Source organism: Littorina saxatilis, linkage group LG6, assembly GCF_037325665.1.
Source record: "Littorina saxatilis isolate snail1 linkage group LG6, US_GU_Lsax_2.0, whole genome shotgun sequence".
Taxonomy (NCBI): domain Eukaryota; kingdom Metazoa; phylum Mollusca; class Gastropoda; order Littorinimorpha; family Littorinidae; genus Littorina; species Littorina saxatilis.
This window is the reverse complement of record NC_090250.1, coordinates 21,221,965-21,245,238: the sequence shown is the minus strand read 5'-3', so window position 1 is coordinate 21,245,238 and position 23,274 is coordinate 21,221,965. Positions and strand designations below refer to the sequence as shown.

The following is a 23,274-nucleotide window of genomic DNA, read 5'->3' as shown; positions in this document are numbered from 1 at the left end:
AGAGAGAGAGAGAGAGAGAGAGAGAGAGAGAGAGAGAGATCAAAGCTGTTGAGATAGGAAAGACCGAAAGATACCGATGAATAGGACAATATTACCAACAACAAAAGTAACAATGACACAGAGACAGTCATAGAATTAGGGAGTGTCAATTCTTAAAGAACTTATAAACAATGATCTAAGCTGTGCTGCATACTCCAGCCCCTTTTAAGTCCTGATTATGACCATCAAAAATTTTTAAAATCCCTCGAGCTGCCGCCTTGACATTTACGGAAAATCGTGAATGTACCCACACATATTAAGTCTACAGAAAGACGACAACACAGACACAGACACAGACAAAAAGACAGACGAAAACAGCCACTCACTGTGCATCGAAGGGAACACTGCGGTAACAGGCCGAGTTATCGGGATCACACGGCTTACAGTTCCTTCCATCATCTGGACACCTCTGCACCACCAGGGACGCGAACTGCAACACACAACACACTGCCATTTTACATCCACATCCACCCATGCAACATCTGCACAACTGATCTACAAAATACAGCCATTTGACAACAAGATCCACCCATGCATAGAACTTTAACATCTACACAATCTACAAAATACAGCCATTTTACATTAACATCCAAACATCTGCACAATCTACTGAGTCTTTAGGGTGAATGTGATTTTCTTTTTTCTTTTCTTTAAGAACTGATTAAATTATGAACGCAAACAGCCTTAAAAACAAAATCACCGCGAGGGTCAGTGTGTTATTTTTGCTGAATGATGATGTCTGAAAATAATAAAATGAAAGTTAATAATTATGGCTGGCTGAGTCTTTGCGTTTTTACTTCGCTAGGTATACTTGGTTATAAACTTTCAATATATGTGTTGTGTGTTTGGTTACTTTTCCTTGTTGTTTTTATGAGGAGAAAAAAAATGTGTTTTACGGTTCGGTCGTTTTTCTGTGTATCTGTTTTCAGAGCAATAAAGCCACAATTATCCATTATAGTCTGTATTGTATGGGAAAGAAATAGCCTTGTCTATTGTGCCCTAAAACCCAGACCTTATTGTTTTACTCCACCAGATTATTTTCATCAGAAGTTTGCCATTAGCCCTCAAGAGTGTTTGCATTTATCTTTGTTCAAACACAGCAGAAGACTTCAAAAGACTGGATTCAATAGGTCGACCGATAAGACAGTCGGCTCACTGATTTCCCAGCATGCCCCCGGGTGTTGTCTGTTACACATCCTGTGATCCTCCTGCTCTACATCCTGCGCTGCTCTCTGTGGATCAAGTCTCGTATCATCTCGCGAGGCTGTCTCTGTTTGCCAATGCTATCTTTTGTATACCTGTGTCGATCGTTTCGACCTTTGTAGGCTTGGTCTGTGCTCCATTTTTGAATTTTATCTTCGGTGTAATTATAGTTAAAACTGGATGGTGGTCAAACTCTGTTATTTGTCACTGGCACTTTTACGCACACGTGGGTCGAGCTGTTGCCGGCAACCTTCATTTGGCTGTTTGTTTTCGCCTAGATCTCACAGTTCAACCTTTGTGCTAAGTGAATCCCTGGCTAAAACCGTGACACTTCTACATTTTCAAAGCCTAAACAGCACATTCTTTAGTGTGTCAACTTTGTGCATCTTGTTTATTTGTGTAGATTCATTTATTTATTCAGTGCCTGTACGACATTTAGCAAACATATATATGCAAATTTTTTCTGTGTTTGTTCAGTCCACAAGAGCACAACACCTTGTTTGCACTGATAACAAACCTTAACTTTCAGAAAACTATTAAAAGGCACACTTCTTCTCGTGAAAACAGCTCGGCTCGCCATCTCAGATCTTGCCATGCTTTTGTGTGAGTTAAAACCAGAAGGGGGGGGGGGGGGGGGGAGGGGGGGGGGGAGGGGGGGTGCGGTAAAAGCAGTTTGCAGTCAAAAATTGGGGCCGAGGCAGCAATTAGAGTTCAAACAGCTTTGCATGTCTACAAACTTTGAGTGACAGTGCAAACTTTCAGCAACAAAGTGATGCAGCCTGCGGCTAACGATTAAATGAGATACTTGAGCATCACAAAGCTCTAGCTCTCGTAATACAACTGTGAGTTGAGAACACATGGACTTTGACCCAACTGCAACGAGCTCGGTGCAACATTATTATATTATACAAGGCATGAGCGCATAGGTATATAGTTCCTAATGGGTGACATTCCTTTTTGCACCCGAAAAAAGAAAGGCAATAAAACAAGTGGAAAGAAAGAGAGAATAAAAACAACAAGAAAATATTTCGAAATATCAAATAAATTAAATAAAACATTTCCAGTCTTATATCTAACCGTGACTGCTTGTAAGAATGTTATCAAGTATAGAAAAAAAGCTAATAAATGAATAAATGCATAAATAAATAAATATATATCTATAAATGAATAAATAAATAAATAAATAAAATTACAAACACAATAAATAAACAAAAAGTCCAATAAAATAATAAAGGAATAAAAACTCACCAACCAAAAAAAATCAAATAATACGAAGAAAAACTAATAATCAAATAAACAATATCATGATCGAAACACCACTTACGTGTGGGAGCAGATTGGCCTCCAGTCTGTACCAGTCACCCGTGTTGACACGGGTACCATTGACCTCCACACGGATGGGGCGCGCGCCCTCGCCGTTCAGGTTGAAGCTGAAGACAACCGCTCCACCCACAATCTCTAGAGCCACGTATCCATGGAACGCACGGATGATGGTCACCGAGTTGAAGAGCAGCAGAGCGTTTGGCGCCACAGTAGCCAGGTAGCCCGAGATGGTGATAGAGCTGTACTCCGAGATGGGTTTTAAGGTCAGGTAGGACCCTTCCAGGAAGCCAAGACTGGACTGGTCGCAGCGGTCGCCGTAGTATCCGAACTTACACTGACACTGGTAGCCGTCCGGCTCGTCCAGACACGTGGCGCCGTTCAGACAGGGCGCGCTGACACACTGGTACTTGTGGTCGCACACGTGGCCGTAGTACTCCGGAGGACACTGGCAGGTGAAGGACCCAGCAGTGTTGAGGCAAGTACCGCCGTTGTTGCAGACTCCAGGCTGGGTCTGACACTCGTCGACGTCGTCCTCACAGTAGCGGCCCGTCCAGCTGGGAGGGCATTGACACCTCGAGCCCTGACACGATCCGCCGTTGGCACAGAAGCTGTCCCCGCACGGCTGCTGCGCTGTTTCACACAAGTCGCCCCCGTAGGCTGGAGGGCAGTGGCAAGACTCAATGACAGAGGGAGTGGCTGAGGTGAGGATGAGGTGCGGGGAATCGTTGGACAGAAGCTTGGTGCTGAGCGCGACACGCGTGTGGCACGTGCCCCCGTTCTGACAGGGCTGCTGCTGACACAGCTGCACCGCGGCGTTCTTCACCTTGACCCCGGCGCGGCTCTCCAAGGTCGCTTCAAACTCCTGTAGCTTCTGCGCCAGCATGGACAGCTGCACCACCACACCGTCGTCAGTGACGGCGAGATACACGTACAGGTCCCGCCCCACCCCCTGCAGGCTGAAGATGAAGGGTTGACTTGAGCTACCGAACACGCTCTCTACAGCGCTGGGAAAAGCCGAGTCTTTAGACTCCAGGAACTCGGAGGAGTCAATGCCGTCCAGGACGACAGCCACAGCATTGTGCAAGACGTCCTCAGAGAAGCGCTGGATCTCCACAGTGACCTTGTAGGTGACCTCGTCAAAGCTCCCGTCAGAGCCGGCCACGGTAAGCGTGTAGGTGTTCTTGTCGGGCTCCACCAGCAGCCTCAGCTCACAGCCTGTAGAGATGGTGAACATGGAGGCCGCTCCGGCAGTGACGCGACACGTGTAGTTGCCCTGCAGATCCGCGTCAATGGGTCTGACGTCAGCGATGACGCCGACGGGGCTCATGCCTTCAAGCACCGTCAGACGCAGGGTAAGAGGGCGCGCGAGTGGCGGGGAGTTGTTGACGTCGTTGACGATCACGGTGAAGGTCAAGGTCGAAGACATTCTCTCATCGCTGGCGCCGTTGTCGTAGACGATGACAGGAATCTGGAACTGTGGGTTTTCTTCACGGTTGATCTTCGTCCTGTCAGATTAAATCAAAGTGTCCTCTTTAGAAATTATTACGAAAAATATGCATAATTATGGTAAACAGTGAAAATATAAGGCATGCCCGAATGAGTGGTTCTCTTCCTCCTCCTCCAGACTCTCTCTTTCTCTATGTCTGTCTCTCTCTCCCTTTCTCATATTATCCCTCTCTGTCTCTGTCTCTCCTCTTCTCACTCTCTCTCTCTCTCTCTCTCTCTCTCTCTCTCTCTCTCTCTCTCTGTTCCCACTCTCTCCCTTTATCTCTCTTCCCCTCCCCTCCCCTCTCACCCTTTCCCACCCAACTCAAAACTCACCTCGTCTGTACTCTGCCAGTGTTGTTGAAGACCTGGAAGAACTGCAGAGCAGAGCTGGGCACCGCCTGGTACGTGTAAGGACCCTGGTTAGGCGGAAGGTCAGCGTCTGACGTGTTCATGGACAGTGTGATCACGTGGGTGCCGGCAGGCTGACCCTCCATGACGTAAGCGGTCAGCTGTGGGGGTGCGAAGACCGGGCCGTTGTCGTTGATGTCCAGCAGGTAGATGACCACCGCGCACGTGCCTGTAGGTACGACACAGAGGCATTGACAGTGTGAATGACAGGCTGGGATGAAACGTTGGAAAAATAACAACGACCAACACAGACACAGACCTCACACACACAGACACAGACACAGACACAGACACAGACACAGACACACACACACACACACACACACACACACACACGCACACGATAACAGATACAATCCCCCAAAAATACCACAATCGAACAAACAAAGAAAACATCTCCACACACACAAGAACCAAAGCGTGAACGTACCAGTCTGAGGAGGACTGCCGCTATCCACAGCCACCACAGTGAGGTCGTACTGCGGGAACGTCTCACGGTCAAGGACGCCGTTGCCAGTGGTAACGATCGTCCCTGACCTTGCGTCAATGTTGAACCTCGACCCCACGTTGCCCGCCTCGATCTTGTAGGCGAAGTCTCGGTTCTCAGGCCGGATGTCGTTGTCGTTGGCCGAGACTGTAGTGACTGTGGTTCCAGCGTGCGACATTTCCTGCACGTTAGCGTAGTACTCCTGCTGCTGGAAGATGGGCGGGTCGTTGGCGTCTTCCACGGCGATGTTGATGGTGCAGGTGTCGGTGTCGTCGCTGCCGGTGACGCTGCCCCAGTTCTTGGCCATGGCGGTCAGTATGATGTTAGGGGAGGACTCATAGTCGGGCCGCTCGACGACGATCAGAGCTCCTGTCAGCGGGTCCAGGGCAAAGCCTTTGAGGTTGCTGGAGCCGACCAGGTAGTAGTACACCACGCCGTCCACGCCCTTGTCGCGGTCAGTGGCCAGGAGGGTGGTGAGGGTGGTGTTCATCACGGCTGACTCGCTGACCTGCACGCGGTACTCGCTCCGCTCGAAGCGCGGGTAGAACTCGTTGACCCCTGTGACGTAGATTCGGACTTGGGTGACGTTCTTCATGACAGGGTCGCTGTTGGTGCCGCTGGGGTTGTAGGCCATGACGGTCAGCGTGTACAGCTCTCGTGTCTCGTAGTCCAGCTCCCCGTCCACCGTGATGAAACCTGCAATCATCATCATCATCATCATCATCATCATCATCATCATCATCATCATCATCATCGTCATCGTCGTCGTCATCGTCGTCGTGGTCGTGGTCTTCATCGTCACCATCATCATAATCGTCGTCATCGTAATTAACATCATGATCATGATCATGATCATGATCATCATGATCAAGATCATGATCATCGTCTTCGTCGTCACCAGCATCCTTAGCAGCAGCAGCAGCAGCAAAAGTAACAAGTCGCGTAAGGCGAAATTACAACATTTAGTCAAGCTGTCGAACTAACAGAATGAAACTGAACTCACTGCATTTTTACAGCAAGAGCGTATACTCGTTGCATCGTCAGTCCACCGCTCGATGCAAAGGCAGTGAAATTGACAAGAAGAGCGGGGTAGTAGTTGCGCTGAGAAGGATAGCACGCTTTTCTTTTATCTCTATTCTTTTTAACTTTCTGAGCGTGTTTTTAATCCAAACATATCACATCTATATGTTTTTGGAATCAGGAACCCACAAGGAATAAGATGAAATTGTTTGGATTAAAAACACGCTCACAAAGTTAAAACGCCTCCTCAACTCAAAGTGCCGCCTCAACTTTTACAAAAAGCCGGATATGACGTCATCAAAGGTATTTATCGAAAAAATGAAAAAAACGTCCGGGGATATCATACCCAGGAACTCTCATGTCAAATTTCATAAAGATCGGTCCAGTAGTTTAGTCTGAATCGCTCTACACACACACACGCACAGACAGACACACACACACACACATACACCACGACCCTCGTCTCGATTCCCCCTCTATGTTAAAACATTTAGTCAAAACTTGACTAAATGTAAAAAGTATACAGATCTGTTTGTAGGCTCGTACAAAAACAGAACAGACAAACGCATACAAGGACGCACACAAACTCTCTCTATATCGTTATCTCTTTTCCCTCTCCCTTTACCCTTTCTCTCTCAGCCCCACCCACCTCCGCCTCTCACTCCTCCCTCGCCCCATTGTGTAAAAATAAAGACTATATAACCACGCCACACTTACCTTGACTCTCATCCACATTGAACTTGTTCTGTCCAGCCGCATCCCCAGTGATGCGGTACTTGACCACAGCGTTGTTGAGCGTGTCGGCGTCGTCAGCTCTCAGCGTGAGAATGATGGTGCCTCGGGCAGAGTTCTCCGCCACGAAGGCGTTGTACACAGACTGGTTGAAGACGGGGCTGTTGTCGTTCACGTCCACCAGGTTCACGGTGTAGGTTCTGCTGACGTAGCGACTGAGCAGTCCCATATCCCGAGCCGTGATGTTGAGACCGTGGCTGGTTTTGGTCTCGTAGTCCAAAGCCTTGGCCACCGTCAGTTGTCCTGTGACGGGGTTGATGGCGAAGAGACCGTCCTCGTTGCCTCTGGGGATGGAGAATCGAACCTGGCCGTTCAGACCCGTGTCTCTGTCGTTGGCGCTGATGGTGTCCACCAGGTAGCCGGGGGCCACGTCTTCTGACACGCTCTTGTCGAAGATGTTGTTGCGGAATTCCGGTGAGTTGCGGTTGCTGTCTGTGATGCTGAGGACAACGTTAGCACTGGTGGACTGGGGAGGGGCGCCTTTGTCCGTGGCTCTGACTGCCAGCACGTAGTTCCTCCCGTTCATGCCGCTAAGCCTGCTTTTGACGGACACCACACCCGTGTCGGCCTCCACGGTGAAGTACTGAGACCCGTTGCCGCCGACTGCGTCGTAGGTCACCTCCGCGTTGAGACCGTAGTCCAAGTAGTCGTTGGCTTCCACGGTGAGAATGGACGTCCCGGTCCCAGCGTTCTCCGGCACGGCAGACACGTAGTCGCTGTGCTGGAACACTGGGGCGTGGTTGTTGGCGTCCGTGATGGCGATGGTGACGGTGGCTTGGGAGGAGAGGGAGGGCATGCCGAGGTCGGTGACCAGCACCTCCAGAGTGTGCATGTTCATGGCGGACGGTCCGTCCATGGTTCTCTGGTACTCCATGGTCCGCAGCGCCGTTATTTTGCCCGTCTCCGCGTTCAGCTCGAACAGGGTGGAAGGCCTCCTGAGGGAGAAGTAGAACTCGTTGTTGGGGGAGCTGATGTCGAGGTCGCTGGCCACCAACTGCCCCACCTCCGTCCCGGCTTGCTGCCCCTCCCTCAGCTCGAAGGGGAAGGACGGCGTGAGGAAGCGTGGCGCATTGTCGTTGACGTCCAGCAGACGGATGGTGACCTGCGTCTCCGCGGCGTACGAGGAGTCGGACACCCTGACGTCAGGCCGGTATCTCTCCTTCATCTCGGCGTCCAGGACCTAAACGAGAATTGATTCGTTCATTCAGCACAAAATCCAGAATACGGAATCTGTAATTGCCCGAGGTTGGGAATTTGTCTTGACAGTGCATTTCCCTGATGTTTGTAATAGTCCCATTGATCAAAACAAAACAAAACAGTGCATTTCCTTGATGTTTGTAATATTCCCATTGATCAAAACAAAACAAAACAGTGCATTACCCTGATGTTTGTAATATTCCCATTGTTCAAAACAAAACAAAACAGTGCATTTCCTTGATGTTTGTAATATTCCCATTGTTCAAAACAAAACAAAACAGTGCATTACCCTGATGTTTGTAATATTCCCATTGATCAAAACAAAACAGTGCATTTCCTTGATGTTTGTAATATTCCCATTGTTCAAAACAAAACAAAACAGTGCATTACCCTGATGTTTGTAATATTCCCATTGATCAAAACAAAACAAACGAGTGCATTACCCTGATGTTTGTAATATTCCCATTGATCAAAACAAAACAGTGCATTACCTTGATGTTTGTAATATTCCCATTGTTCAAAACAAAACAAAACAGTGCATTTCCCTGATGATTTTAACATTCCTATTGATCAAAACAAAACAAAACAGTGCATTACCCTGATGTTTGTAATATTCCCATTGTTCAAAACAAAACAAAACAGTGCATTACCCTGATGTTTGTAATATTCCCATTGATCAAAACAAAACAAAACAAAACAGTGCATTTCCCTGATGATTTTAACATTCCTATTGATCAAAACAAAACAAAACAGTGCATTACCTTGATGTTTGTAATATTCCCATTGTTCAAAACAAAACAAAACAGTGCATTTCCCTGATGATTTTAACATTCCTATTGATCAAAACAAAACAAAACAGTGCATTACCCTGATGTTTGTAATATTCCCATTGTTCAAAACAAAACAAAACAGTGCATTTCCCTGATGATTTTAACATTCCTATTGATCAAAACAAAACAAAACAGTGCATTTCCCTGATGATTTTAACATTCCTATTGATCAAAACAAAACAAAACAGTGCATTACCCTGATGTTTGTAATATTCCCATTGATCAAAACAAAACAAAACAGTGCATTACCCTGATGTTTGCAATATTCCCATTGATCAAAACAAAACAAAACAGTGCATTTCCCTGATGTTTCTAATATATTCCCATTGATCAAAACAAAACAAAACAGTGCATTACCCTGATGTTTGTAATATTCCCACTGATGGGGTCCACAGCAAAGGGCGAGGACTCCAGTCCCGCTATCAACTGGTAGGTGGCGTTGGCGTTGAGGGGCGTGTCTCTGTCGGTGGAGGTCAAGGTGAGAATGAGGGAGTGGAGGGGAAGGTCCTCGGGCACGGCCACGCTGAAGAGGCCAGAGAAGACGGGCGGGTTATCGTTGCGGTCCAGGATGGTGATCTTGACGGTTGCCGTTGCTGTCAGCTTGATGGTGCCCTGGTCAGAAGAAAGGACAGAAAAATGTGTTTATTCACGCAGCTGCAGTGGTCAAAGATTCCTTTACACAACTGTTTTCACAAAAGTTTGGGGAACTACATACCCGTTTCCTTGACGAAATTCTTTAAGCAACACTAGTTTCCAAAAAAACGCTTTGGTCAACTTAGGGAAATATTTACCAAACGAGTTTTTGACAACCTAAGGCATGGAAACGCTGACTTCCGGTTTTGAATCATATCACACAAATTCTATGAACCATCCCACGAATTCTCTATGAATCATCACACAAATCAAATTATATGCCTCATCCCCTAAATTCTCTATGAATCATCACACAAAGTCTCTATGAATTATCGCTCAAATTCTCTAAAAATATCACATGAATTCTTTGAATCATCGCACACATTCTATGAACCATCACAAAAACTATCTATGGATCATCACACGAATTCTTTATACATCATTTCACAAATTGTGAGCGATGCCTTACCTGATCGACAGCCTCCACGACCAACTGGTACAATGGGATGCCCTCCCTGTCCACCACCCGGTTAGCGGTGGTGATAAGGCCAGAAGACGGGTGGATGGTGAACGTGTTGTTCTCATTGCCAGAGGCCAGGCGGAACACGATCTGTTTGTTGGCCCCGTCGTCCGCGTCGGAAGCTTGCACCTGAGGAACACACAACCGAAATTGTCAGCGAGAAAAGTTCCACTGATTTCGAATGAACTAAATATGCGTGCGTAAGCACTGCAACGTGTTGGATGGGTTTTCTAGCATCCATGTTTTTACACCCCCGGTATAGGGGTGTGTATAGGATTCGGTCGATGTGTTTGTTTGTGTGTTTGTGTTCGCATATAGATCTCAAGAATGAACGGACCGATCGTCACCAAACTTGGTGAACAGGTTCTATACATTCCTGAGACGGTCCTTACAAAAATTGGGACCAGTCAAACACACGGTTAGGGAGTTATTGGTGGATTAAGATTCTACAAGGACTTATAGAGGGACATATTAATGGTCAAAGGGAAATAACCTTCTCAGTTGGTGGCAGTGAGAATGGTAAGGACGGGGGTGTTTTTCCTACCTCGGAGGAATTTCTTGTTATGGATTTGGAAATAGAAAGCTAAGGCACTGATGAGAAACAAAAACGAAGACAATAAGTAGACTTTCCGAAGTCAACTTTGCTCAATTAATATCAGGTTTTACAAATGTTAATGGCAATGATCAATAGCTGACCTGCATAACACTGGTGCTCAATTAATATCAGGTTTTACAAATGTTAATGGCAATGATCAATAGCTGACCTGCATAACACTGGTGCTCAATTAATATCAGGTTTTACAAATGTTAATGGCAATGATCAATAGCTGACCTGCATAACACTGGTGCTCAATTAATATCAGGCTTTAAACATATTGAAGGCAATGATCAACAGCTGACCTGCATAACACTGGTGCTCAATTAATATCAGGTTTTACAAATGTTAATGGCAATGATCAATAGCTGACCTGCATAACACTGGTGCTCAATTAATATCAGGCTTTAAACATATTGAAGGCAATGATCAATAGCTGACCTGCATAACACTGGTGCTCAATTAATATCAGGTTTTACAAATGTTAATGGCAATGATCAATAGCTGACCTGCATAACACTGGTGCTCAATTAATATCAGGTTTTACAAATGTTAATGGCAATGATCAATAGCTGACCTGCATAACACTGGTGCTCAATTAATATCAGGCTTTAAACATATTGAAGGCAATGATCAACAGCTGACCTGCATAACACTGGTGCTCAATTAATATCAGGTTTTACAAATGTTAATGGCAATTATCAATAGCTGACATGCATAACACTGGTGCTCAATTAATATCAGGCTTTAAACATATTGAAGGCAATGATCAACAGCTGACCTGCATAACACTGGTGCTCAATTAATATCAGGTTTTACAAATGTTAATGGCAATGATCAATAGCTGACCTGCATAACACTGGTGCTCAATTAATATCAGGCTTTAAACATATTGAAGGCAATGATCAACAGCTGACCTGCATAACGCTGGTGCCCAGAGGCTGGTTCTCCATGAAGTTGGTGGTGTAAAAGCTGGTGTTGAAGCGCGGCCTGTTATCGTTCTTGTCCTCCACCGTCACTGTCAGTTTCTTGTACGCCGACAGCGGCTGGGAGGCGGTGTCTTTGGCCTGCAGCCACAGCGTCATGGACGTGGCAACCTCGTAGTCGATCAGGCCGGCTACCGCGATGGTGCCGTTGTCCTGGTAACAAGGTTAAAGAGAGTTCATTTTTGGTTCATTTTGTGAAGGAATCTCAAAACAGATATACTGCTCACGTTCCGAAATTCAGAATAAAAAATCCATCAATGGTTGGTTACTGGAACGTTTAACTCATGAAAAAGCAACGCGTTACATTAACAATTGATTCATTTTGTAAAAAGGAGAGCAAGTGCAGCGTCAAAGCAAATTTTAGTGAACAATTATCCACCTGTATTCATTTTCTTCCTTACTCCTCTCGCAATTCATCTGAATAAATCTTTCCACAAAAGTTGACTGACCTGATTGATGGTGAAGGCAGAGTTAACGTTACCGCCCACGATGTGGTAGGACAGGGTGTTGGAACGGGAGGTGGTGGCCGACACAGTGGCCAGGACAGTGCCCACAGTCGAGTTCTCCGCGATGCGAACGTTGCTGGGAAACTCGGCGAAGGTCGGGGGCGCCCCACTGCTGGCCTGACGTAGTGTCACCGTCACCGACACGGTGGCGGAGAGAGGTGTCAGACCCTGCGAGAGATAGGAATAATGGTTATTTGTTACATTTCTTTTCATATTGAATTGTATTAAATGTATATACTCTGATGGAAACACAAGGCGTCTTCTTCGGAGAAATCTATTAAGACCAACTAGACTGACTGACTGACTATTAGGGTTTAACGTCCTCTTAGACCAACTGGTCTATATTGGGACAGGTATTGGTAATGCGCCAAAGATATGGTGTGATACTTTGATTCGAACAAGCCCGCTGTGGCTGTCTTCTTCGACACACCAGCATTGGGTTCGTCTCGTCAAAGTATCGAAATACGATCATGATAATCAGAGACGAGAGATGATGCATGCGTGTCTTCGTGTTTTCCAAGCCCTGAGACTTTCGCTGTGAACGTGGGATCTTTTTCGTGCGCATGGGTGCACACGGGGGTGTTCGGACACCGAAGAGAGTCTGCACAAAGTTGACTCCGAGAAATAAATCTCTCGCCGAACGTGGGGATCGAACCCACGCTGATAGCGACCAACTGGCTACAAAGCCAGCGCGCTACCAACTGAGCTACGTCCCCGCACCCGACCAACTAGAGGCATTTTAATTCCAAGGATAACAACGCACGCATGCACGCACCCACGCACGCACGAACGCATGCACGCACGCACACGCACACACACACACACGTACACACACACACACACACTCACACACACACACTCACACACACACACACATATACACACAATAACCCACCCAAAACACAACAATGATAACTGCATGGACAAAACGAAACATCCTTTAAAACCACGATCTATATTTGATCTTCAAATATCGAAGTACAAGATGCACAAAAGAAAAATAACAATGCTTTAAAGCTGAACACTATAATAAGATTGTTAAAACAAATTCTTACCAAATCAGAGGCTTCCACCTCAAATGTGAAAGGGCCACCAGCTCCGCTCGTGTGGCTGAGCTCCTGCCTGGCGATGACCACGCCTGTGTCCGAGTTGATGCTGAAGCGGTCATCTCCGTTGACCAGCTTGTACAGGACCTTGCCGTTGTTGCCCGTGTCACGGTCCACTGCCGTCACGCCCACCACGAAATCACCTGGCAAACACAAAGAAGGTTTGGTTTGAACAGTGTTCATTCACAAATGTATGGCGGATAATGCATAATAATACATGTTAAGGATCAACAACAAGCTCAAGCTTATGGTGGTGACCCTAAAAGGAGGTTTGATGATGCTATTATGTATCGTTAGATGTGACTGTGATATCCACATTTATTAGTCACAATGTCGAGAAAGGTGGAATCATAATTATCAGATCGTTAGTGATGCTATAAGTTATCGTTAGATGCGACTGTGATATCCACATGAATCAGTCACTATGACGAAAAAGGTGGAATCATATCAGATCGAGGCGTTCCTAGTTGTCCAATGACGACAGCTGTTTTTGTCATGTGATCAGTAATAATGCGGTGTAAGTTCTTACACTTGTGTATAACTTTGCACGAACAAAGCCAAGTCTTGGATACTCACTTCCCAGGTTCAACATTACAAAAGATTTAATTCCCAGGCACATGCTTGTAGACGCATCTGTATGGGCCTCCTTATAATTCCTGACTGTGTTCGCATTAAAGATTAATCAATCGCACCAAAAGTAAAATCCTTCTATCCCATGCCATTTTTTTCAGCCGAAGTGAGTCTTCAGTTTGCAACACCAAACACATTGGTCAGTCTTCGCTGCAAGACGAAAGAAATTAACAATCTTTGCGTAGACTGCTCAAAGCCCAACATCTATCCCCAACCACTCATTCCGCCCTGAAATTGCTACGTGCAGTGTACAAGCAAACGCCGGACAGAAAATCATGGACATACACACTTTAGCAGCCCCTTATCGGCGTATTCAATCAAGACTTGCCAGCTGTGTGGCAGGTCAGCTGGTAAGTGGCTTCACTTCACAAAACCCCAAGTCAGTATAACCTATAAAGGACGCCAGAAGTTCCTTTTACATTAACTGTCCCAGGTTCAATGCAAGTCAAGTGATCAACACGCAACTCTCGATGAAGACTGGCGTCAGTTCAGAAGGCTGCCATTCACACTCTTCCAATCAAGGCTCATTTCCTAAAGACTGGCTTTGTTTATTTTTCTTTAAATAATATTGTATTTGTATGCATGTACGTATGCTACTGCCATGAGTACAATTACTAAATGCTTTTAGGATATACGCCGCTTTACATCCGTGTATACTTCTGGTTCTCCACACTGGGTCGAATAACCGCAACACGGTGGCCTAGTGGTAAGGCGTCCGCCCAGTGAGCGGGAGGTCGTGGGTTCGAACCCCGGCCGGGTCATACCAAAGACTTTAATATTGGCAATCTAGTGGCTGCTCCGCCTGGCGTCTGGCATTATGGGGTTAGTGCTAGGACTGGTTGGTCCGGTGTCAGAATAATGTGACTGGGTGAGACATGAAGCCTGTGCTGCGACTTCTGTCTTGTGTGTGGCGCACGTTAAATGTCAAAGCAGCACCGCCCTGATATGGCCCTTCGTGGTCGGCTGGGCGTTAAACAAACAAACAAACAAACAAACAAACTGGGTCGAATTGGGGTCCTGATTTGGCCTATATGGTCCGCTGGACCCAAAAAGTAACAACTAACTAACTAACTGGGTCGAATTGGTTAAAAACTCCAACAAATTTCAATTTCTATCAATCCGACCAAGCGCTTCGGTCCCACCCACTAAGGCACTTTTTCATGCACACGACCACTGCACTCCGACACTCACCGGAGCTGGTGGGGTCCATGATGCTCTGTGAGTACGCAGCCTGCTCGAAAGCCGGCGTGTTGTCGTTGACGTCATCGACGTAAACGATGACGCTGCATGACGACGACTTGGGTGGGATGCCTTGGTCCGTTGCTATGACGACCAGGTGATACTCGGCCTGCTCTTCGCGGTCCAGTGGTCTGGTGGCGATGATTTGACCTGTGCTGGGCAGCACCGTGAAACGATCGCCCTGACTGTCCTCCAGGTGATAACTGGTGGAGATGAGACATAAACAGTAGAATAGTGAGTTGGGATGTCTCGGAAATACAAGTAAATAACTAATAATGAACCACCTTGTCGAGCGTTCATTTGAGATACAACTTTTAGAATAAAGTGATCCTTCTTAAAAAAAAAATTAAGAAACATAAAATAGTAGTTACAACAAAACTAATACCATTTGTTTCTTTCTTCCATTTCATTTAATTCCCCTGTGACATCAATCTAAGGGGATCATTAAACAGATTTAAAATGATAGCTTTTCTTATTCTCAAACTGCTCACACTGAGTTAAAAAAAAAAAGAAGAAGAAAAAAGAAGCAGTAAAACCCTATGTATTCTCTATTACACAAACAGACAAATGAAACAACGAACGAACAGACAGACTGACAAAAAAAAGGACTAGACATCACGTGAGGGGGGGGGGGGGGGTAGTTGGAGCGAGTGGGATCGGCTCTCAAAATAATTCATCTTTTAAAGGAAACTTACATTATCTGAGCATTGACTCCCTCGTCCATGTCTGTGGCGGTGACGGTGATCACTGATTGGCTGCTTCCGCCATTTTCAGTCACGTGACCAACGTAGGGGGCGGAAGTGGTGAACTGTGGCGCATGGTCATTGACATCCTTGACGAACACCGTCAGGGTTCCGGTTCCGGTTAGCCTCGGTATGCCTGTAAACAAAGGGAAACAATAATAATTTTTAAAAACGTGAAAATCTAACTTGAATACTTAATTTTACAGTGTTTTTTTCAGAAGGGTTAAGTAGAAATAGCTTCATAGGAATAAGTGTGAAAGTGCGACCTGAAATACTATTTTTTGAGGCGATAAAGAAATGTTTCTTCTTGCCTTCATTATCAACGAAAGATTATAATTCCTTGAGAAAATCTGTCAGTAAACCGAAGTACAGTCGTCCGAAAAGATCTTGGCAGGTGACACGTACACGTAAGCGGGCTTGCGAGCCAACAATCAGAAGGAGAAAGCGTTTCTCAAAACATGACACAAATACCAAAGAAAAATCGTAAGAAATGTTAAAAACGAATAGGGGGGGTTGGGGGAGGGTTGGGGGGGGGGGTTGGGGGAGGGTTGGGGGAGGGTTGGGGGGGGGGTTGGGGGAGGGTTGGGGGGGGGGGGGTGGGGGGGGGGAGAAAAAACCACAAGTGAGATAGCGTGATAAACAGCAAAGCGCAAGCAGACAAGATAATTTTTGGTGAGAGATAGATAAGCTGGGGAGGCTCTTTCCTATATCTGTGGGCTTCAGGGTTGGGGTGGAAGCTTTTTTCGTTGTAGCCTGAATTCTCATGCATGTGTTTCTCGTTGTCTGTAATTTTGGCGTGATAAAAATCGCTTTGTCAGTCGACGAAATCCCCCTAACACCTCCGACAATCCTGCTGACTCTCAATCCTCGCTAGCTGTGAAGATCAGCTCAATTTTGTAATGAGTTGTATGCGTGTGTGGAATATTTGCCACTCTGAACCAGACAGCCACGAGTCAGACATCGTGGAGAAAGAGATAACTAAAAGGTTGAGAGGATAGAAAAAAAGGTTGGAGGTGTGTTTGTGTGTGTGTGTAGGTGGGGTGTGGGGTGTGGGTGTGTGTGTGTGGTGGAGGGTGGGGGGTAAGTGTGTGTGTGACTGTGTGTGTGACTGTGTGTGTGTATGTGTGTGTATGTGGGTGTGTGTGTCTGTCTGTGCGTATGTCTGTGTGTGTGTCTGTGTGTGTGTCTATGTGTGGCCGTGTCTGTGATTGTCCCAGTGTGCGTGCGCCAGTGTGTCTGTGTATGGATGTCTGTGTAAGTGTGTCCGAGTCTGTCTGACTGTCTTAGTAGATGAGTGGTGAGAGGGAGAGAGGGGTTCCCACTCAACCCGCCTAAAATCGTACAACTCCTCATTAACTAATAACAAACAAATAGACAAATTATCAACCAGCCAAAAAGAAAACAATATAAATCGCTAACCACCATCAGACATAACACAGTTCAAAACCACAGACTAACAGCCATCACATCATTCCTGGCAGCACAGCTATACTTTCTCCGTAGAAAATAATATATAATTCATACAAATGTGCCATTCTGCTAAAAACTGCAAAGACAAAATCCGAGTGAATTGTTTAAAACCAATTGACAGGCCAGACAATGTGGAACCATTGCTTTTCGCACTCAGAAATAATCGATAGGGGAGCACGGGACAGGATGACACGGAAACTAATGTGATAATTGACCTCAGCTTCTGCCGGCTTCTAGTTAAAAACAAAATCGACTGAACATGGTGATACCGAAAGTCTTCTATTCCATCAAATACCATCTGTCTCCTTCATTAACGCGTTTTCTGATATCCTTGCCCTGCCTTCCTTACCATCAATCAGCCCTTGCCCTTTCCAATTAGTTAACTTTTCTGTGGTTCTCTCTCTGTCTCCCCCCCCCTCTCTCTCTCTCTCTCTCTCTCTCTCTCTCTCTCTCTCTCTCTCTCTCTCTGTCTCTTTCTTTAAGTCTCTCTCTCTCACTCTCTCTCTCTCTTTCTCTCCCTCTCTCTCTCTTCCTCGCTCTCTTTCTCGCGCTCTCTCTCTCTCAGTCTCTTTCTCTGTCTCTCTCTGTCTCTATCTCTCTCTCTCTCCCTCTCTCTCTCTCTCTCAGTCTCTCTCTGTCTCTCTCTGTCTGTCTCTCCCCTCTCTCTCTCTGTCCCCCTCTCTCTCTCTGTCCCCCTCTCTCTCTCTGTCTCTCTATCTCTCTCTGTCTCTCTCTCTCTGTCTCTCTCTCTCTCTCCGACTCTATCTCCCCCCCTCTCTCTCTCTCTCTTTCTCGCTCAGCCCAGGCGCCCTCTATCCCTCATTTCTTTCTCCTCTTCCTTCTCTCTGCCTAACCCTCATTAGCAATGACCGGTGCTTTGCAGGCTTCAGTGCTACTAATGACTTGGTCACTCGCACGACCCGATAATTAAATCGCAGTTGCTGCCTCCTACCGGAGCCAGATTCTTTACAAGGATTGTGTCGGATTTCTCTAATTGCCCGGGTCTGGTTCACCTCATTGCAATTCTCGTGTAAAATCTCGCGCGCAGTGAGAGTCGGGGGATCCAAGACGAGAAGAATATAGAGGGCAGGTCACTGTGACATCAGTGTTGGAACAAAGCGTGTTGTTTCACGAGCTGAATGGTTATTCATTAGTGAAACTGACACCTTTCTATAATGCGTGTCATGGTGACTTTCCAATGAAAGGAATGGTGTTTTGATGTCTCTATACAGTTTACAGTATACGCTGTTGCCACGGTAAGGGATGTGAAAGATATGACATCAAAGGTCGCAGGTGTGACAGCTAATGAATCAAATGACCTCCATGCATTGTCCATTAATCTTGGTCAGCAAGACTGACAGCAGCTGGTGGTCATTCTAATCAAAAAGCTATCATAAAATGGAAAATTTCCTAAATAAATTATCATTTAATTAATATACTTACCCGAATCACATTAGCATTGAGTCACCTGAGATGCTTATCACTGAAAAACGCTTACCCGGCTAAAGAATTTAAAGGGAAGCAACCCCATCACCAAAACGAAAGTGAAAGTAGCTTTGGTAATGGGCCAGTACACCGGGAGTTACCTCCCATACGGGTGTATGCCACGTCACTTCCTCTAGGAACACGTGCCTATTATCATACGGCTTTAAAAAATCTTAAAACCATAAGCGGGGCAGGTGGGAGGGAATACAGTATGTGATTCGGGTAAGTATATTAATTAAATGATAATTTATTTAGGAAATTTTCCATTTAATATCATATTCTTACTCCGAATCACATTAGCAGATAACATCAACAAGGCGGTGGGCTAGAAATGAATCAAAACTCACCATCAAGTTCTGGACAGGAACTGGCCTGCTGCTATGAGCGCTGGAAGGCCTCTGGAGCCATCCTGTCGAAGAGCTGTGACGTCCCGAAGATAAAAGTTTATGAAAACATCTTCGGAACGCCAATACGCAGTTGTCAGCACCTCCTCTAGACGTCTGGAGCGCAGAACTGCCAGAGAGGATGCCCACGCCCTCGTCTCATGGGCTCGGGCCGAGTCAAGTGGCAAGGAGGGCATAACCCCCCCCCTCTTTGTGCGCCTCCACTCATTAGCCTGCTTGATGAGCGAGGACACCCACCGGGCCAACGTTACCTTCGACAAATCTTTCTCGCGCCTAGTAAGGAGAGAGATAAACAACAACTTCTGAGAACTAGACCGAATCGGCTGAGTCCGGGCTAAGTACAGACGAAGTGCCCTCACAGGGCAATTGACCGAATCGGGGTCACCCGGGGCCAACGCGCTGGTCAGAGCCTTAACTCTAACCAGCGGAGAGGCCTGCCCCGGAGACTGATTCTTGGCCAGGAAATCAGGCCGGAAACGCAAAGATGCGGAACCGTCCGGCTCAAAGGAGATATCTCCAGGCTGACCCGACAGGGCGTGGACCTCGCTACCCCGTCGGGCCGTAGCCAACAAAAGGAGAAACAGCGCTTTGCGAGTGACATTGAACAGACTGGCCTCGCTTAAAGGCTCAAAATCCGCAGAACGAAGGAATTCCAGGATTAAAAACAAGTCCCACTTGGGAGCGGGCAAACGAGCTTTAGCTTCCTTAAGAGCAGCCCCTTTAATGACTGCAGCTATAACGCCCCCGACTCGAACAGAACGACCAATCTGCTGAAGAGTCGCCGAGATAGCGGAGCGCCGGACCCTCAACGAGGAGACTGAGGCGCCCTGTGAAGACATGAAAGAGAGGTGGTTAGCGACCTGAATAGAGCGCGGAGCCACCGAACTCACCCCTCTAGCTGAACACCAGGCAGTCCATGCCTTCCAGTGGGAAGCATAAACTGAAGAGGTGGACGCTCTATGCGAGCGAGCCACCAAGTCCAGAGTCAAAGACGACGCCCCAGAGCGCTTCAGCGAGTCCCGAACAACTTCCACACGTGAAGCTTCAGAAGACTGGGCTCCTCGTGTGGAATGCCTGTTCGGGGCTGCACTAGTTCCCCTCGCACGAGTGCGAGAGGAATGGGGGGCCCTTGGGCAAGCCGAAGAAGATCTGGAAACCAGACCTGCGACGGCCACAGAGGAGCGACCAGAAGAAGAAGGGCCGGCTCCTCCATCTCCGCTTTCCGGATTACTCGGCTGAGTAACGGAAAGGGAGGAGTCTGAAGATCTGTATGTGCCCCCCAACCCTCCCTGGACGCATCTGTAAAGAGGTCCAGGTCGGGGAGGGGCACGACGATCGGAACACCTCTGCAGACCCACTCCGTGTGCAACCACGGAAGGGTCGCAGACTGGAACCATCCCTGCAAAGGGATGAGGGCGTCCCAGTCCACCAGAGGAGAGTCCACAAACGGCTTCAGCGCGAACTGAAGCGGACATTTGTGGACCCGGCCCAGTGAAACCAGAAGAGCCATAGACTCCATCTGCCCCAAGATGGAGGCGAGCGAGCGGATGGAAGCCATCAGGAGAGGTAAAGTGGAGCGAATCTGAGCTTGGAGCTTGTCCACCCTTCTCTGAGAAGGCTGGACAGTCCAAGCGACCGTGTCGAAAGACATCCCCAGATAAGTGAATGTCTGTGACGGGGTCAGCTCCGACTTTACCCGGTTGATCGAGAACCCCAACCAGTTGGATTCTCGAAGAACCGTCAGGGTATCCTGCGAACAGCCGCTCTGGGACTGGTTCATGATGAGCCAGTCGTCCAGATAAGCCCGCAGACGGATACCCTGGGACCTCACCAGTGCACAGACCTGTCTCACCACCATGGTGAAAATCCACGGTGCGAGAGACAGCCCGAAAGGGAGTGCGCGAAACTGGTAGATCTGATCTCCCCACCGGAAACGAAGCCATTTCCGGTCGGTCGGATGCATAAGAATGTGAAAGTATGCGTCCGTGAGATCGATCGAGGTCACCCAGTCTCCTGGGCGGAGAGAGTCTCGGACAGAGGCTGGCGTCTCCATCTTGAATTTTATCTCCCTCAAGAAAGTATTGAGGAGAGATAAATCCAACACGGGACGCCATCCTCCTGATGCTTTGGGAACAGCGACCAGACGCCCGTAAAATCCCAGGGAGCTGTGGACCCGAACTCTCTCCACCGCGCCCTTCTGCTCCAGGGAGGCAATTTCCGACTGCAAGACGGAACGTGCTTCCTGCGAGAAGGGGGGCTTGAACCGCGGAGGCACTCGGGTAAGAGGCGCCTTTTCCTCCCGCCAGAGTAGACGGAAGCCCGAACTCACCACTCCCACAATCCATTGGCTGTCTACTACCGACATCCAACGAGAAAGTGCCCGGGAGGGGCCTCCCGCCATCACCAAGGTGGAGGGCGGGAGGGAGGTGAGATCGGGAGCGCTTCATTGGGGGTGTGGCTTACTTCCAGAGCCGCCACGCCCCCTCCCCGATGCCGTCCTCTTCTTCCCACCACGAGCGGCCGGCGAAGCCTGCCGCTTCTGAGCTGGCTTGGGGTTAGACGATGTCTGAGCCTGCTTCTGTTTAGAAGGCTGAGACTGTTTCACCCCCTTCAGAGTGTAGTCAAGGAACTGACTGTCCTTGTTTGACTGAATCTCCTTCTGTCTGGCATCCAGTGCCAGCGGACAGAAGAGAGACTCCTCTGAGACCGGGGAGACTCTCAAGGTCTCCCTAGTAGCCAGCTCCGTGAATTGGGACTGCGAGAGGAAGAGATCCCTCCTGCAGAGTACCGCTTGGGTGTACTGCAGGGAGGAAAGACGCAATTGTTCCTCATTGACCTTGGCCAATGCGGTCAAAAGCGCAGAGACATCGTCCGCATTCTGTTCTTCACTGAGAGTGAAAGGAACTAACGAATCGGTCAATGCCCGAGACAGAGCCCGAACGAGAGTCTCCGCAATGGAGGACAGTTCGATCTGCCGACGTCCAACCTCCTCAGCAGAGAGGAGGGAAGCCTCGGAAACCGGCAAAACCGAATCACGCTTGATCGGTTTAGTCAGAAGAGGCAGCAATTCCCGGGAAACCGGAAGGGTAGCCCTAGGGAGTGCAAAAGACGCCAGCCAATTCTGGCTCTGATTGGGCATGCCAAGCTTCCTATTGGCCGTAGGCACGAAGGAAGAGGCTTGGGCAGCTGAAGCCACCCACTGCTGAGCTGATTCCGGAACTGGACCAAAAGGAAGCAGTAACGGAACAGGCACTGGCCGAATACCACTCCCCGCATGTGCTGGACGAACCAGTGAATGCGAAAGTTGGTAAGCCACTGACGGAGACTCGGCGAACCGGAAGGAAGAAACATCCTCCTGTGCCGGCCGGAAGTCCGCCATGGCAGAAGGAACGAATGATGCGGAAGAGTCCGCAGCCACCACCCCTTCAGGAAAATAACGAGACGTTACTTCCGCCGCGACGTCAAGAACAGACTTGAGCTTCGACGGAAACACGCCCCGCGACTCCTCGCTGACCACTGATGGAGCATCAGAATAGTCACACATGGAACCATGACCGAAGTCACCAGTTCCGGAAGCAGAAGCATGCCCTGGCAAACCGGAAACCGGAAAAGCCTGAGCACTAACGTCATCCTGCCGCCCAAAACCCTGTGAAGGTAAAGGGTAAGCAGGACGACCATCCGCAAAAACCGGAGCTGGATGAGCTGACGTCACTCCCCCGACTGAGTGGAGTGATGCCTGCTCAAGCCTAGGCGCTTGAAAGCCGGAAGGCGCACGCTGTAATCCACTATCTGGTATCCGGAAGGAACCACCAGAAGAGGAAGAAGCGTTTCCGGCCGAAACCGGAAGTGTAGTCAACGGAACCGCAAAATGCGGAAGTGAAGACTGCACTGGTTGACTTCGCGATCCGGAAGGACCGGAAGTCAGTGAATACTCCATCCTGCCGCGACCGCCGTAGCGTGCCGGAGCGGACGGATCATCACTTCCGGCAAGTGCCGGAAATGCGGCAGTCGAAACCGACTGCCGCCGCTGTTCGAACAAGTCCGGGGCCTCGTAGGTTATCGCCGGAAATGAAAGATCAGCAAGGTATCGGTCGTGACCCGATGCGAAAGAGCTGTCCCCCGAAGGAGAACGTCCAGGCGCCTCACGAGGGCTATCGGACCAGCTCTGCT

At 48.1% G+C, this 23,274-nt stretch overlaps 1 protein-coding gene across 1 annotated transcript in view; it reads right to left on the bottom strand.

Moving 5' to 3' along the window:
• Positions 1–23,274, bottom strand: part of LOC138968732 (cadherin-related tumor suppressor-like) — a 170,316-nt gene that overhangs the window by 9,285 nt on the left and 137,757 nt on the right. Inside the window, exons 8-19 of the mRNA XM_070341364.1 lie at positions 15,698–15,881; positions 14,955–15,205; positions 13,083–13,276; positions 11,971–12,195; positions 11,453–11,674; positions 9,890–10,069; positions 9,145–9,399; positions 6,686–7,940; positions 4,892–5,644; positions 4,387–4,630; positions 2,567–4,070; positions 366–469 (exon numbers count right to left, since the gene is read on the bottom strand). Of these exons, the coding sequence (XP_070197465.1) occupies positions 366–469; positions 2,567–4,070; positions 4,387–4,630; positions 4,892–5,644; positions 6,686–7,940; positions 9,145–9,399; positions 9,890–10,069; positions 11,453–11,674; positions 11,971–12,195; positions 13,083–13,276; positions 14,955–15,205; positions 15,698–15,881 (5,371 nt within the window). The remainder of the gene's footprint in view (positions 1–365; positions 470–2,566; positions 4,071–4,386; positions 4,631–4,891; positions 5,645–6,685; positions 7,941–9,144; positions 9,400–9,889; positions 10,070–11,452; positions 11,675–11,970; positions 12,196–13,082; positions 13,277–14,954; positions 15,206–15,697; positions 15,882–23,274) is intronic.